Source organism: Amphibalanus amphitrite, unplaced genomic scaffold, assembly GCF_019059575.1.
Source record: "Amphibalanus amphitrite isolate SeventyFive unplaced genomic scaffold, NRLGWU_Aamphi_draft 000248F_arrow, whole genome shotgun sequence".
NCBI lineage: Eukaryota > Metazoa > Arthropoda > Thecostraca > Balanomorpha > Balanidae > Amphibalanus > Amphibalanus amphitrite.
Genome location: NW_024881743.1, coordinates 319,599 through 336,136, shown reverse-complemented (window position 1 = coordinate 336,136; position 16,538 = coordinate 319,599). Strand labels below are relative to the sequence as shown.

Below are 16,538 nucleotides of genomic sequence, written 5' to 3'. Positions count from 1 at the left end.
CCGATTATTATTTATTGGAAATATCAGTCAACTCTCCCTTTAGAATCTTCAAAATAAAATTAAACTTCAAATAGCTCGCTTATTACACATCGCAACTTTTGTTTTACCGTCTATCTTAGTAAAAAACAAGCAACCGATTATCGATTCACTATCAGATTGATTTATTTATCTTTTATATAAGTTACGGAAAACCGAGTCAATATTAAATTCTGTTACAAAAATTTATAAGTTTTGTATTTCGATGCTTCAAAAGAACTCTAACACATTTTGTCAGATTGTTTGAAAGAAAAAAATATTTCTTATTTTCGCACATGGCAACCGTCCTTTCCGCTAGCAAGTAAACAAGGTTCGTAGCCTGCAATCAATTTGCACGAATTTTATGCCTTTTCATGACCAAGTGATATTAGTTGTGTTGATTTAGAGTAGCATTCTGTCCCAGTTAGCTCATAAGCATGCTGTCATCGTGCTTGTGGTTCCTTCTTCAATGTAATCAGAAAATTGATAAAACTGTTTGTCTTTTGCTCGCAGTATTTGCCGCAACGTAACGATAGGAAAATATTTTACTTTTTACCAGTTACCATAATAATGTCCTCACTTTTTTCATTATTTAAACAACTTTCCCCCCTCTGCTTGAAAAGTTCTGGTAATCACAGATGCCTTGTTTTTCACAGATGCCGTCCAAGGCGGTGGCAAGCAGTGGCTCCCACAAATTCAGTAAAAGTGGGGTAAGTATGATAACACTTAATATCTTGCTAGTGCATTTACTTTTGTTATACCTTGGTGTAAAAATACTGGTGTTATTTAGGTGTTGTGTGACTTCACAGGCTGTACCTAATGGTGTTCTTTCCCAAGATGGCTATATTTGGCAAATTACTGTTTTTCTCACTATGAGCTAGAGATTGGGGTCATTTACATACGATGAGTTAAACAAGACAAAAGAAAATGAATGGTGGTCAGGCATGGGCAAGGAGGGATTGGTGCCTTGTAGGTAGTTTGTGTTTTTGTATCAAACAAGTAGGTAAAACTTATCAGAGCACCAGACCTCAAATTCACCAGATAATCCATCCAGACTAAATTTCTAAGAATAAAAAACATTTCCAGGTGAAATTGAGGGAGATCAAGCTCAAGAATGGCAAGGTGAGGAAGCTCCCAGTCCTCCCCAAGAAGGCCTATGCTCTCAACACTGAGGCTAAGCGGGTGAGGCCGGCCCTGAGGACGAGGAAGCCCAGGCAGCTGAAGCTGAAGAAGAACCTCACCCCTGGCTCTGTGTGCATCATCCTGGCTGGCACCCACAAGGGCAAGCGTGTGGTCTTCCTGAAGCAGCTGCCCAGTGGAACTTGCCTGGTTACTGGTAAGTTTCTTTTCTGGTGATGCAGCTAAGCTAAATACCATTTTATTGAGGGTTGGAGATTAAGTTCAGTTCACCAGCTGCAATGGTTTTATTTCTGTGACTATTGATGCCCCACGTCCTCGTAACCTCCTCCTTCAGTGTATAACAGTCTCATGACCGGTCCGCCATCGGTGATGTATTTGTCTCAGCTTCACTCGGTGGTCAGACGCTTTGTATCGGTACCGAACACACAAACAAAAACAATCAGTGGCTCGCCTCAACCAACAACGAGCCAGTAGCGCCCCCACCACAACGAATATATCATATGTTTTCGCATAATAACAGATTCAACTAATTTCCACTTCACAATAATATCTGGCAAGTGCGCCATATACGCCACAAAAATAATTATGGTATTTCAGCACGGCCTTTGACATGTTTAACATTCATCTGGCTCATCTAAGGCACGCCGACGGTATAATTATACATGCAAAATGATAAACATAATGCTTACCGAGATCTGTTTCCTTTCCAACTACGAGAATGCGAAATAACAATGCTCTCTCACGTGTCCCTCTCATCCTTCTTGACACATCAGCGACTTAGAGATGACCGAATGAAAACATGTCCGAAAATTCACTCTACACCGTTCACCACTATCCACAACGTTACTAGCAGCGCCATCTAGAAAGTAAACTAGCAACCAGAACCAACCAACAGCTCGTGGCTACAATGTAGAGGTCGCCACGAGCTGGACATACCTTACCTTACCTTCAAGGTGTTCGGGTTAAAGAAGGCCACTTGGCCTGAGGATCCCGCTCTCATCGAGCTCGTGAGGATGTACATTCTGGACTCTTAGGGGAAGGGGATGTCGTACATCTTGTTCTTCCAGTGATTGTCCAGCCGCGCCTTGAATTGGTTCACCGATGTCGCTGACACCACGGAGTCTGGGAGTGAGTTCCAATCGTTGACTATTCTGGTGCTGAAGGCGTTTCTGCGCACAAGCTTCCTAGCTCGTGGCTTGTCCAGTTTCCAGCGGTGTCCTCTTGTCCGGTCAGACTCGTTCCGTATCAGAAACTCCTCCGGTGTCAGCGCCATGCCTCCGTGCAGCAGCTGGTACACGGTGATCATATCACCTCGGCGTCGGCGACAGTACAGTGACGGCATTCCGAGGCTACGTAGTCGTTCAGGATATGTCAGGTGGCTCACGGAGTGGACCATTTTTGTCGCACGACGCTGAACTCGTTCCAGTCTCTTCTGGTTGCCTTTGCTAAAAGGTCCCCATATCGTGTTCCCGTATTCCAGCAGCGGCCTGACCATAGCATTGAAGAGCAGAGGTAGTGTTGTCTCGTTGATGTTTGCAAAAGAGCGTCTCAATACAGCCAGGATTTGACGAGCTTTTGATACAGCCACTGATGCCTGTTTCTTAAAGTTCAGGTCACTGTCGATGACGATTCCAAGGTCCTTTTCCTCGTCGGTTTCTTCAATCGGGGTACCGTGCAGGGTGTAGGTCAGGTTTGGATTTTGGTGCCCAATGTGCATTACCTTGCATTTCGCGACATTGAGAGGAAGCATCCACTTTCGGGACCACTCACCAAGCGCGTCAATGTCGGCTTGCAGGCCAACGTCATCCTGATTGACCATCATCCGGCGGTAAATCTTCGTGTCATCGGCGAAGAGCTTTATGTGGCTGGAGACTTCCAGGGGCATGTCGTTTACGAAGATTGACGAAGAGATGTCGTTTACGAAGAGATGAGGGCGCTGCGGTCGCGCCAGGAAGTCGTGTGCGTGTGACGCTCCCGCCATTATTCGATTTTTCTTGGGCCATAGTCTCTTGGGGCGGTGTGTTCAGCATCCATCTTGATCCAGAGATGATGCGGATGCAGTGAGCTACTGTGAGTCTCGCCTGGACAGTGTACACGCCCGACTGCATGATTTTAGAGTCGGGTGTGGATGAGGATGTCCCCGTGGCGGCCATGTCTTGGGATCCCGGTGTCGAGAGGCTCGGTGGCCAAACCGACCCGCGCTCTAATTCGTCCTCCCCGCAGCGGCGGGTGGCCGAGTGGATTGGCGCGATGGGAGCTGAGAGAGGTAACCGCTCTGAGCGAAGATCACGGGTTCGAGTCCCGATGTCCACCGGGCGCTCTGCCGCGGCGGCGGTACTGCTGTTGTTTTTGCTGCAGTCAATCCGTTTGGACGGACACACGCCGCCAGTCAGAGAGCTGTGGGTCCCGCCCGTTCCAAGGGCCGCACCGTGCGGCGGCAGGTCTCCCAAGTATTTGCACGGCAAGATTCAGCACGATACCAAGGCGGTTTCAACGTGGAACTTGACGCGCCTGGTCCTTTCTGGTGATGTGGAGCTGAATCCCGGACCGGACGGCGCGACTACGCATCCCATGGATACACCTAAGAGGAAACCGATCCATCTCAATAATATCGCAAAACGTTCGGAGTCTTCGCAATAAGTTGCACACGCTTCGCTCTCATGCTGTGGAACTAGAAGCATATGATGTGATAGCCATGACGGAGACATGGTTGAACGATACAATCATGGATTCAGAATTGCAGATTGGGTTACAGGGTCACATGTGGTTTCGGAGAGACCGTCCCACCCACGGAGGAGGAGTAGCTTGTGCCGTCCGTGCCAATCTTCATCCCACCAGACGGAGGGACCTAGAAACTGACGGCACTGAAGCGCTGGTGTTGGAGTTGAGGACGGTCCCACCGCTGATGATTGCAATCTGCTACTGCAAGCCGGTGCCTGACGGGGGAGTTTTGGACAGGACGATGGCTGCCCTGCAGGCGGCGACCGCTAGACATCCGCACCACCGATTCGTGGCCGTTGGTGACTTTAACCTGCCGGATATCGTGTGGGCTGAGCCGGCCGGGGCGCCGGGACCGGCTCGGGCGACGGTCTCGCGGCCCGGCAGGCGCACCGCCGAGTTCCTGGATAACTGCATGGCCGCGGGACTGAGTCAGCACGTCGGCCATCCTACTCGTGGTGACAAAACTCTAGACCTAGTGCTGTCCAACATGTCATATGTAGAGACAAGTGTGCGAAGGGGAGTATTTGAGTCAGATCATTCAGAGATTGTGTGCGTAGTGAAACTGTTGGCTTATTCCATGCCGTTGGTCAGCAGGACCAGAGCGTTTAACTACAAACGCGCTGACTTTGACGGGCTCAGGCGATCATTGCAACTGTTACCATGGTCAATGTTAGATGATATGCAAGTTGATGACGCGGTCGACCTATTCTACAGTTTTCTAAACGCGGCCATTGCTGATAATGTACCAATAGTTAATATTAGGCGGAAGTTCCCACCCTGGTTTGATCGGGAGCTTAGGAGTGCTTTACGTGCAAAAGAGACTGCTTTTAGGCGCATGAAACGTACCGATAGTCCTGAAGCTGTCGCAGATTTCAGAGAGAAGAGAAGTCATTTCAAGGACATGTCAGACGTTAGATACAGAGATTATATTCAGGGTTTGGTGAATGATTTTAAGACAAATCCCAAGCGCTTTTGGTCATTCTTGAAAACTGTTAAAGGCGGCAGGAGGGGACTGGGATCGCTGGTGAACGAAAACGGTGCAGAACTAGTCGACGACATGGAAAAGGCGAGTGCTCTGAATCGTAGTTTTGCTAATAAATTTGTCAAACCCAGTGCCTCTGTATATCCTGAAGTCGTGTCATGTGATTTGCCAATGCTTAATTACATAATATGTGATGTTAAGACAGTGCACAGCATTTTAGACAGCATTCCGGTACATAAGGCTTGTGGCCCAGATGGCATTAGCGCCCGTATTATTCGCGAGTGCAGCGAAGAACTGAGTGTTCCACTGTGGAAACTGTGTTCACTGTCTCTGAGGCAGGGGATCTTTCCATAGCGGTGGAAAGAAGCAAGCGTGGTTCCGATTTTTAAAAAAGGCAATGCAAAGGATCCCAAAAACTATAGGTCAGTGTCCCTCATCCCGTTGTTCGCAAAGGTCCTTGAGAGGGTGGCTTATACATCTTTGTTGCTTCATGTTGCTCCCGCTCTATCATCATCACAGCACGGTTTTATAACTGGCCGCTCTTGTGCCACCAATCTGGCGACTCTTTTAAACACATCATGGGATGCTGTCTCTCGAGGATTACAAACAGATTGTGTTTACACCGATTTTACTGCTGCCTTCCAAAGTGTCGACCACTCTCTTTTGATTCATAAGCTCCAAAATTCATTTCATCTTTCTGGAAAAGCTTTGTTATGGTTTGCATCGTATCTAGACAACAGGCGGCAGCGAGTGCTGGTCAATGGCAAGTGTTCTGAGTGGTGTTCGGTGACATCCGGGACACCAGAAGGTGGGTTGCTATCCCCCCTTCTTTTCGTGCTTTACATTAATGATCTCCCTTCCAAAATCACATCTTCTCGATGTTTGATGTTCGCTGACGATGTAAAGATTTACCGGGAAATCGCCTGTTTGGAGGATGTGAGCCTACTTCAAAGAGACCTCGAAGGTGTGTGCCGCTGGGCCCACATGTGGAAATTAAAGCTTAACCCTGCGAAGTGTAAGGCGTTTACTATGACGCTCAAGACAAAACCGGTAGAAGCAACATACTTCATTGATCAGGCAGCATTGGAACATGTGGACACAATTAGAGATCTAGGTGTCATGCTAGATACGAAACTTACATTTGGACCTCAAGTGCATCACACTGTCGGGAAAGCCAATAGGGCGCTCGGAATTTTAATTCGTTCATTTCAAGTGGCTAATCCGAGAGGTTACTTTAAATCATCGGCTGTTCTTACGTCTTATTTTGCTCACGTTCGTTCCGTGTTGGAGTATTGCAGCATCATATGGGGAGGGGCGGCCGCCATACACAAGGACCGCATCGAACGAATCCAACACAAGTTTCTTATTTGGTTGAACGCCCATTCAAAGAAGCAGTCAGCTTCGCTGTCGTACTCTGAGTTACTCAAACATTTTAACATCTGTTCTTTGGCTGCACGCAGAGTACAACACGATATAATGTTCTTGCGCAGTGTGATGACTGGTAGGATCAGTTCGTCTTTTCTGTTACGATCCTTCTCTCTCGAGGTACCTGTGCGTACTACCCGGCAGCAGATCTTATTTCATGTGTCTTTTGCCAGAGTAGACACAATCAGAAGCGGACTGTTTGTGAGACTGCCGAGGTTTGTGAACGAGTTTTTGTTGCAACGTCCGCTGGCAGACATTTTTGATGATTCTCTGTATACATTTCGCACTCACGTACTTGCACATGTATTTTCACTTTAGATAGTCTTGTGATCAGTGTTTGTGTCTCGTTCATCAACGTATTTATTTTATTAGTTTATTTTTACAATTGCTTTTAGAATGATTATTTTATCATGTATTTTAACTTGATGACTTTGCCTGTAATTGGGATTTCCCGTTGGCGATGTGTTTAATAAATAAATAAATAAATAAATAAATAAAGATCGTGAAGAGAACTGGCCCAAGGACTGAGCCCTGTGGTATCCCGCTGAGGACACTCGTCCATCTCGATCTTGTGCCTTGGATCACGACCCTTTGTCGGCGATCGAGCAAAAAGGCCCTGATCCAGTCCAAAAGTTTGCCTTTGATGCCGTACGCTTGGAGCTTGTGGATTAGTCGATGATGAGGCACAGAATCGAACGCCTTGGCAAAGAACGCCTTGTTGTTTTTACTGAGAGCATGTTAGCAGCTGATACCCATGTTACATTTACTTTGACAGTGTTCCTAGATAACATTTTGGCCTGATTGTTAGGGGAAATTCCTTTCCTAAAAGGAAGATAAGAGTGAAAAATTGCAAGTCAGATAAGGCCCAACAAGAGTGAAAAATGGATTAGTGGCATAAATTTGTGTACAAATGGACATGTTGGACATGGGATGAGAGATAGAACAGAAGGGAATGGATTGGAAGGAGCCGTCTGCACTTACAGTGACATTGTGAAAATTATGTGTGACATTGAAAATATTCTGAATATTTTTCATTTGTGCCTCCTTTGTGTGTGATACAAACAGTCTTAGCTATGGTAGGTGTACCAAGTTTTAGCTGCTTGATCATAAAGGGAAGAACTTCTAGTTTTGAATAGTCTATATAGTATATATCCTATGGGCATTGGGTATAGGCATTCACATTTGGCTATTTGGCATAGTATGTTATTGCCAGTCATGGATATTGGATACTGCCACTACTTAAGGATGCATGACTTGTTGTTTTTACTGAGAGCATGTTAGCAGCTGATACCCATGTTACATTTACTTTGACAGTGTTCCTAGATAACATTTTGGCCTGATTGTTAGGGGAAATTCCTTTCCTAAAAGGAAGATAAGAGTGAAAAATTGCAAGTCAGATAAGGCCCAACAAGAGTGAAAAATGGATTAGTGGCATAAATTTGTGTACAAATGTGGTTGAGTGTATGACAAATATGGTTGAGTGTATGGTGCAAAACAATCATCAATGCAAATGCTTTTCCTCAGTAAAATTGGGTGTGGAAAATGCTTTTAAAAATAAGAAATGAGAATGCACAATGATTTCTATTTGGATGTCATTTCCCACCTAAATCAATACATTTTGCTACACTGCACTCAGGTAGAAAAATTGTCAGTATGACAATTGCAGGAAGGCGGAGTGGTTGCAATATTTGGTGCTAAGCATAATGGCTCCTCCCTCCCATCCAGATTAATGATGTCTCTGGAAGACTTCAGTGATTGATATGGTGGATTTGTGATTGAAGTAATGCACATTCTTTGATAATATATAATATGTTGAGCTCAATTCACAGTGAATACAGTGGGTGGGTGTAGTCATAGTGCTGTTAAATGTACATTGTACAGGCAGATAGATAATGTTGAGTAGCTTTGGCATTCCACATTGTTCGTTAAAAATCAGGTGTAGGTAGCCCAGTTGGTTAATGGTGCTGTTTTCATTAGTGCTTTTTACACCTCAATAGATGCATGACACCTATTTAAAGTGGCTGAATGTACAGGCATCAATAACTGTGTGAAAGTATTGTGTAAAAGTCTATATAGTAGATGCAGTTTTTGTTGAGAGGTTTTGAAAGCACTACAGCTTCCTTTGTCAGCCTAGGATAAAAATCTTGAAAACAAACTTAACATGTCAAAAGAAAACTTGAAAATTCAAAAAATGCCACTTCAACTTGAAGTGGCGCAGACATTCGGGATAAACACTTTTCATAAATCGCATTGCATCGCTTCACTTCGTTGAAGAATTCGTAAACAAAAAAAAAAACAAAAAAAAACACAAGAGCATTATCATACAGTCGCTTAACCTGACTTTCGACACACATCTGTCACCATGACACCAGGCTTTACATTCAGTAATTCCCTCTGGCCTTGTTAGTAAAAATACCTTCTTTGCTTTTCCGTTTCCTCCAGTCTGACTCAAAAGTGTTAAGATTTTCACCCTCTTCCCAAGCAACACAGTAACGTGTTTCTCTGGTACGCCCCTAACCGTTAGTTGCGATGTTGGGATTGTGACGCCATTTTCAGAGGTTATGGTGCCCCTATGCGAGGTCATACTGCCTCTTTTGGTGTTTGTGATGCCTCAATCGGTTTGGATTGCTGCCCTGATATTTCCAATTAGTGTGTACTTTGTCGACCTGTGATGTTTTTCCTTGGTGGGCGGGACTGTGGTGCCCAGTTACGGTGACTTGGCGTGGCCTCGGCCGGCCCGCGTTCTGCGGGCTGGCAGCTGCCCGCACCACGGACCAGCCCTAGAGTACTCCGCGACATAGTACCAGAATGTCAACCAGACTTCTTGGCCTCCACAACCGGAACATGTTCCTCGTCTTACAGTGCTTAGCGTTGTTTGCTTATTTTATATTTGATTTTTCATTTTACTTTTGGAAAAGGCTAAAGGTTGCTTTACTCACAAGTGCCGTTTTTCTCATTTTCATCTCCAGGCCCGTACAAGCTGAACGGCTGCCCTCTGAGGCGCGTGCCGCAGCACCTGATGGTCACTACCTCGCTCAAGATCGACATCTCCAACGTCAAGGTGCCTGCCAATCTGGATGACAAGTACTTCAGCAAGAAGAAGGCGCCCAAGAGCTCCGCGAAGCGCACCAAGGATGGTGATATCTTCGAGGAGACCAAGCAGGTATGTGTTGTGAGCAGGTGCACTTGCCAAACTCTGCAAAGGCTTTCACACAGGCATTATTTGCCGGGGCTAACTATTTGAGTCGTGGCACGCTGAACTGAGGAGTATCTTGAATCGATACCTATTTACGTCATGCTACACAGCAGGGATCGGCAACCCTTTTTGGGTTGCGGGCCAGATAGCGATTCGGAAGCAGCCGGCGGGCCGGCGCACAGCATGGTTGCACTTTGCTACATTCTTACGCAATATTTGGGATTTTTTAAAAATAAGTTTAGTTCGAACCTTTTGAATGGAGGGATTCACAAGGACAGTACCCTAAGCGAAGCTTGTTGCGTTGACCCTGCCTCTACCCTCTGATTGCGCAATTCCGGCTCTATGGCAGAATTTAGAGTCCAAAGTTTAGACAGACTGGTAGAGGAAAAAGCAAGTTTGTAATTAGAAGGAATGTTTTTGCCCATTCTCCATAATCTGATAAGAGATCAGCATGCCTCTAAAATCTTTTTTTTCGAGTACCAAGGTACTGAAAATTTTGCCGGCAGGCAAGAGCAAAAATGAAAACAAGGGGCGCGCATTTTCATGAACTCAATTATCTCACTGACTGGCGACAATGTCGCTAATCACGGAGCCTCATGGTCCTATCCTGTAGCGGTGGAGAGAGGCAAGTTATCCCGCAGCGTTCAGCTTGGCCTCAGTGCAAAGCCTGCAGCTGCTTTTTCCGGCGGAGATATAAATTAAACGCGCAGACAGCGTGCATGTGACCGTCAAATGCACGTAGCCAGGTTTCGTTTAGAAAAAAAGCTCTTGACCAAAGCTTACTTTTGTATGTTTTGTCTAGAACTAGTCAGTAGCATTTGAAAATGGCGCTTATAAGCTAGTGAAATGTATGAAGGAAGAACTATTGTGCCAACGCACGCTTTAGTCACTTTTGTACGGAAAAAGTCCATTTCTGAAGGAACCGGGCGGGTCGGAACACAATGCTAGTTGCTGATACCAGCCGCGGGCCCGACGTCAAATGGTCGCGGGCCGGATCCGGTCCGTGGGCCGTAGGTTGCCAATCCCTGCTGTACAGTGTACGAGACGTATTATGCTTGTAATGCCTGGAGTGTTCCTAGCCAAAATGAAGTGAAGACTTTCTTTTTTTGTGACTGTGATGCGGTGTTAATTATGAGTTTCAGGACCATCCCTGCGATTTGCACAAAACTGTGTCCAAGAAACTTATCATGTATTTCATATCGTTGCCCGCACGCACACATCCATCCCCCCCCCCCCCCATTCTGGCGTTGTTGGGCTGGATCCGACGGACTCGTCACTGTATATCTGGATGTGGGAAAGGGCAAAACCAGATGCATTACCAGAAAGTTGAATAAGCCTAAGTTCAATGTTTTATATATATATATATATATATATATATATATATATATATATATATATATTTATTTATTTACCAGCTTTATGGGGAGGACTCTGGCTGTAATCGGTTTGATTTTTAAGACTCGGATGTGTATTTGTGCTAGGTTATTATCTCTCTTTAATCGGCAAAGCTGTGATGTTTCTATTGTGGGCGGGACTGTGGTGCCCAGTTACGGTGACTTGGCGTGGCCTCGGCCGGCCCGCGTTCTGCGGGCTGGCAGCTGCCCGCACCACGGACCAGCCCCAGAGCACTCCGCGACATAGTACCAGAATGTCAACCAGACTTCTTGGCCTCCACAACCGGAACATTGCCTGTCTGATGGTGCTAGTGTTGTCTAACTGTTTGCAACTCCATTGTGTCCCACCACTCGCCATGACTGTCTGGCGTACGTGTGTTCGGGGTGGGACCCCGCTGCTCCTACCCGCTGATGGTTGACGCCCCCACCCCCCTCGTCCGTCCACAGAAGTACGAGCTGACCGAGGAGCGCAAACAGACCCAGGTGGCCGTCGACAGTCAGATTGTCAACGCCATCAGCGCCAACAAGGAGAAGGCGCTCATCTGCGCCTACCTCAACAAGCCGTTCGAGCTGACGCGCGGTATGGTGCCGCACAAACTCAAGTTCTAGGCTGTTCCACCCGACCATCAATACAAATATGCGCTGCGTCAGCGGACCGAGTATTTCTGGACGGATGAAACACGGTAAAGGGAGCGGGATGAGGTGGTCGTGGGGGACGCTGGGAGAAGAGGCATGCGGCCGAGAGCTTGAGGGATCGGGGATTATGCGATTAGTGCATACGAGTTTGTTTGGAGACCCCATCACTAAGAATACACCTTGTATTGCCATTCACATCAGCTAACTACCCTAGCACACGCGCATACGAATTGCTCACACGATACACATTTGATGGGACCGGGTGCCACGTTTACCCTGGAAATGGCTTCGGTTCCAACTTCCCACAGACAATAACGCAATACTGAACACACGATACAAACACTGTCAAATTCCCCCTGCACTGAACCGGTCACGCGGGTCATTGCCACATTGCGAGGGGCTCGTTAACCGGGTGGCGAATGTCTCTCGATGGCTAGCCGCCTGAGCGAGTCACGAACGCACTCACACGGGGCCCTGAGAGGCCGGACCATTCCGCCGTGGTCGCCCCGCTGGCTGGGGCGCTCGTTGGCCGCCGGGTACACAGCCGTCACTGACTATAGGGGCGCCACCGTCGCCCTGTGGCGTCCGCGGGCTAGCGTTCCGGAGGCACGGGCGGCAGCGGTCGGACGGCGGTAAAGCCGGCCGACTCCACACTCAGTCTGTGAACACCCGTGTCGGCCACGCCAGGCAATGAACACTGGACCCTGTCCTCTGCGGCCGCCGGCCGTGTCGGCGACTCCAGCTCATCGGCGCCCGCCAGTCGGTTGAACTTCTGTATCAGGTTCTTGGTGTAGGAGGAGGCGGCGCTGGAGCCGGGGGACGAGGGGCACGCCGAGTCCGGAGCCGGAGTCGGCACCGGCGGCTCGGTCGTCTCGTCACGGTTCCTCTTCTTGGACTTGATCACCTTGGCGTACAGTGCGAGAATCTCCGGCGGGATGTCGTGGTCGCGGCTGGGTGGTGCGCCCTTGAGTAGGTCGGGCACCTCGTGGGCGCCGGTGCCGGCCACGAATCGGCAGTTCTCGTACGTGTTGACGGGCACCTGGTCGTACTCTGGGCAGCCGGAGTCGGCGGCGCCGGCCGGCACCAGGTCGTAGTCGCCCTCCTCGCCGCGCAGCGCCCGCAGCGTCTCGTAGTCGGGGTCGCGGCTGGCGAGCGACGCGTACGGTCCCGAGTCGCCGCCGCCCTCGGCCGACACGGCGTCGTACAGCCGGCCGCCGGCCACCGGCTCGTAGGGGTCGTCCTCGGCGGCGGCGGCGGCCTCGGCAGCCAGGCGTGCCTTGAGCGTCTCGTAGGGCGGCTCGACGGGCCGGCCGAGCGGCCGCTCCGCCTCGCCCGACGAGCGCTGGGACGTGGGCGGCGCGCGGAACGTCGACAGCGTGGTGGTCGGCGCGCCGCCCAGCACGTTCTGGTAGTTGGGCTCGTACACCTGGTCGTACGTCTTGATGTCGGTGGGCGGCAGCACGGCGACGGTCGGCTCCGGCCGCTTCTCCCGCCTCCAAACACTGCCGGGAAAGACACCGTCCAGTGGTCAGATACGGCGGGCTCGGCACTGGAGAGGGAACACTATGCTAGGGAGTTGCGAACTATGTATAATGATCAACATCGTGGCTGGCCGCATACCTATTGCTACTGGTACTTCGATATTGCTTCAGCAAAAATTTACTTCTCACTTCTAACAGCCCTATGGAGCGTGTCGACATTAGTTACGCCTTCCTTGGTTCATGCTCTCAACGGAGGACCGATTCTGAATTATCACGGAAGCCTCAACACACATCAGCCACAACTGGGTGAAGGTTGTGCATGAGTGTCCGTACCTGCAGGCTCCTGGCCGTTTCCTGGTGAACAGAATCCCCACGACGATCATGGCCACTATGGCCACCGTGGCCACCACCAAGATGGCGGCCATCACGCCGCTGCTCATGACCTGGTGGTGCTCGTGGGTGACGGGCTGGCCGTGCTGCTCGGTGGCCGGGCCGCTGTCGGAGATATCCGCCGAGCGGCCCGCGCCGGACTGTAGGTCGGCGTCGGCGGCCACCAGGCCGGGCCCAAGCACCGGCGGCGGCGGCCGCGGCGTGCAGGTGACGTTCACCGGTCGCCACCGGCCGTCATCCTCACACTGCGTCACGGGCTCGTCAGAGTCTGCCGGGAGGAGGGGCGGGCCGTGTCATGGCTGGAGACGGGGGTGGCGGGACCGTGATGAGGAAAGCAGAGAGGATGTACCGTTCGGGTTGGTGGTGGGGAGGGGCCAGCTACTGTAGGCTTCGGCTACGTGCATGCCGTTCGATGACTTTCACGACCATCTGTTACCTATCATACTCAAGTGAAACTGTGTTTAAGATGAAATAACAAATGCTGACGGAATTAATACCAACCAAACATGAGACAAACTTGTTGCGTAGGGTTTCGTGCTATTCTGTGTTCTCTTACCTGAACTGAGAACGAACCCTTCCAAGCACTCGTATTGCACCATGGCCTGCCACCTGGTGGTGCCATTTAGAAGCTCATACCGGGCGTTTTCATACCGCTCCGGCATAGGGCACACCAAAGCTGAAACATATGGCACAGCCAGTCAGTGAGATGGTAGTGGCTGGAGGCAGGATGAAGTCAGACACACTTATGGGAATATCGGATTCGTGACTGTCGGCAGCAAACTAGAGGCTACTGCCTACTAGCACCACAGCACTGGGTCAAGATGAAACAGTTATTTCGTCAAAATCACGCTTTGCCGAACATAAAACAGAATGGCAGGCCTCAGATTGGCTAATCACGCATACTGGATCCAGAGTTACGCTTATTACCTCCCGATTCCCTACCGCTGGCAGTCCATGACTGGCGACCCCTTCCTATTGAGCCCCTATGGTCAGACCACGGCCGACTCACGCTGACAGCGCGGCATGGCGCCGCTCCATCGGCCGGTGATGGCGCACGTGCGCAGGCCCGGCCCGCCCTGCATCACGAAGCCGGCGTGACACCGGTACTGGGCCGTATCGTTAAACTGGTGAAGCGGCTGGCTGCCGGCCGCCTGCTCCAGGTAACCGTTCTCCAGCGGCGGCGGCCGCTCGCAGAATATCTCTGCAAGGTCAGAGGGGGGACGAGATCAGTAGCCGCGCGGCGAGCGACAACAGGCTGAGGCGTCAGCTCCTGGACGGTATCGATGACAGGAAACTTACTGGCATTGTCAATGCAGTGTGTTATGCCTCGCCATAGTACAGAAAAAATTCAGACAAACCACTGCCAGAAAGCCCTGACTTTTAGTTGTCCCAATCCGACTCTCAGCCTCCACCCCTCCCCCTCACCCCCACTCACTGCGGCAGACGGGCTGCTGGCCGGCCCACTCGCCGCGAATGCAGCGCCTCTGGCGGTGACCGGCCAGGCGGTAGCCGGCCTCGCACCCATAGGTGGCCGTGTCGGCGTCTGGTCGGGTCACGTGACCGTGCGCCGGCGTCTCTGGATCGCCGCAGATTTGTAGGTCTGTGGAAAGGGAAGTTCAGGTCAGGTCAGTGGGACTGAGAGGTCAGGTCTGTGGAGAGGTCAGGTCAGGTCAGTTGGAGATTGGGAGGTCAGGTCAGTGGGAGATTGGGAGGTCGGGTCAGGTCAGTGGGAGATTGGGAGGTCGGGTCAGGTCAACGGGTGATTGGGAGTTCGGGTCAGGTCAGTGGGAGATCAGGAGGTCGGGTCAGATCAGTGGAAGATTGGGGAGAGAGGAAGTGAGGGGGAAGTAAGGGATCGTCTTACTACTTGATGGACATCAGACGGTCAAATAGTAGACAAAATATGCACGAAATGTATCTTCTTCACATTATCGTCTAATAGAAGGTCGTCTCTGGTGACCCATTGACGCTGGAACAGGTTTTTTTTTCTACTTGGGGCGGTAGCGTGAAACTTCAGTGGTTGAGGTGCCATGGTGAACTAGTGAGCAACGGGACACCACGGGGCATGAGCGCCGTGCTGTTACGCTGAGTTGTTACGTGGCGTTGTTAATTTGTACCAATGTCACAGAAGTGCTGATCACGATTGGAATTTTCGTCGACTAATGAGCTTAATGGTCTTTGCGTCATCAGTAGCCTTGTAGCGGTCAGTAAAGGGGTGGCTAACGGTACTCGAATGCACGTTCGGTATGCTAGGTGTGCATGAAGGAATGTGCGCAGCCGCCGATCGGGCGCCCATGTCCAGATACAATGCCCATCAAAATGTCAATGACTGATTCTAGACAGACAGTTTTACCTTGACGTAACGGGTTCACGATTTTGAATAATGCTAGCACAAATAATATGCACGACGATGCACCACATCATCGGCGCTGGTCTACTTAGCGCAGATGTTAGACATAGCGTTCTCCGACCGGTATCTCAGCCAATCGTAGCTGAGTGATACCCGAAAACATGTGGTGCGCGTCATGACCCGAGTCGTATCTGGCTCAGGTCGGGTACATTGCCGAACGACCACAGCCGCACGTTAATCAGTCACGAGGTTGCTGCACGTCTTCCTGCAACGATACACTAACGGGAGCCCATGACTGGAGTGACTGGGTGCGGTTCCATACCGGATCGTTTGTGGCTACTACGCTTTACAACTGCGAGTGCCTCTGTCAGCTGGTGCAGCACGCAAGGCGCCCAGTATGGAAACGGCACGGAATTCGGCAGTCGTCGGAACGGTCCACTGCCACCGTGTCACACTCCCCGCCCGTCCAGTGAGGTTAGGTTACGTTAGGTTAGACGCAGGCTGGATTAGCAATGGTGCGGTGACACTACTTATAGCTTACGCTGAGACCAATTAACAGTATTATAACATAACGCCGGGCGCATTAGCCGAGTTTTCTCTGCCTGGTGGGATCCCACGAGTCAAATCCGAACCCCTTTCGACTACCCGCGCTCCAATCTGACCTGCCGTGACCCTTCATGACCACTGCGACCTGATGTGACCTACCGCCGCTCGCTGATGAAACGCGTCTAATGGCTGTTTACCCACACTTGCAGCGCTCGGCTGCCGGCAGCGTAACGCACTCGTGACGTTACCCAACACGGCGTCA

At 50.1% G+C, this 16,538-nt stretch overlaps 2 protein-coding genes across 2 annotated transcripts in view; one reads left to right on the top strand and one right to left on the bottom strand.

The window, feature by feature from the left end:
- The first annotated feature begins 248 nt into the window (after positions 1–248).
- LOC122386365 (60S ribosomal protein L6-like) lies at positions 249–11,523 on the top strand. Its single transcript, XM_043375517.1, has 5 exons — positions 249–346; positions 672–725; positions 1,102–1,351; positions 9,253–9,446; positions 11,321–11,523. The coding sequence occupies exons 2-5, from the start codon at positions 672–674 to the stop codon at positions 11,480–11,482; spliced, it is 660 nt and encodes a 219-aa protein (XP_043231452.1). The 5' UTR covers positions 249–346; the 3' UTR covers positions 11,483–11,523.
- A 154-nt stretch (positions 11,524–11,677) lies between these two features.
- Positions 11,678–16,538, bottom strand: part of LOC122386364 — a 48,280-nt gene continuing 43,419 nt past the window's right edge. Inside the window, exons 6-10 of the mRNA XM_043375516.1 lie at positions 14,816–14,980; positions 14,390–14,581; positions 13,937–14,056; positions 13,324–13,648; positions 11,678–13,011 (exon numbers count right to left, since the gene is read on the bottom strand). Of these exons, the coding sequence (XP_043231451.1) occupies positions 12,102–13,011; positions 13,324–13,648; positions 13,937–14,056; positions 14,390–14,581; positions 14,816–14,980 (1,712 nt within the window). The 3' untranslated portion in view covers positions 11,678–12,101. The remainder of the gene's footprint in view (positions 13,012–13,323; positions 13,649–13,936; positions 14,057–14,389; positions 14,582–14,815; positions 14,981–16,538) is intronic.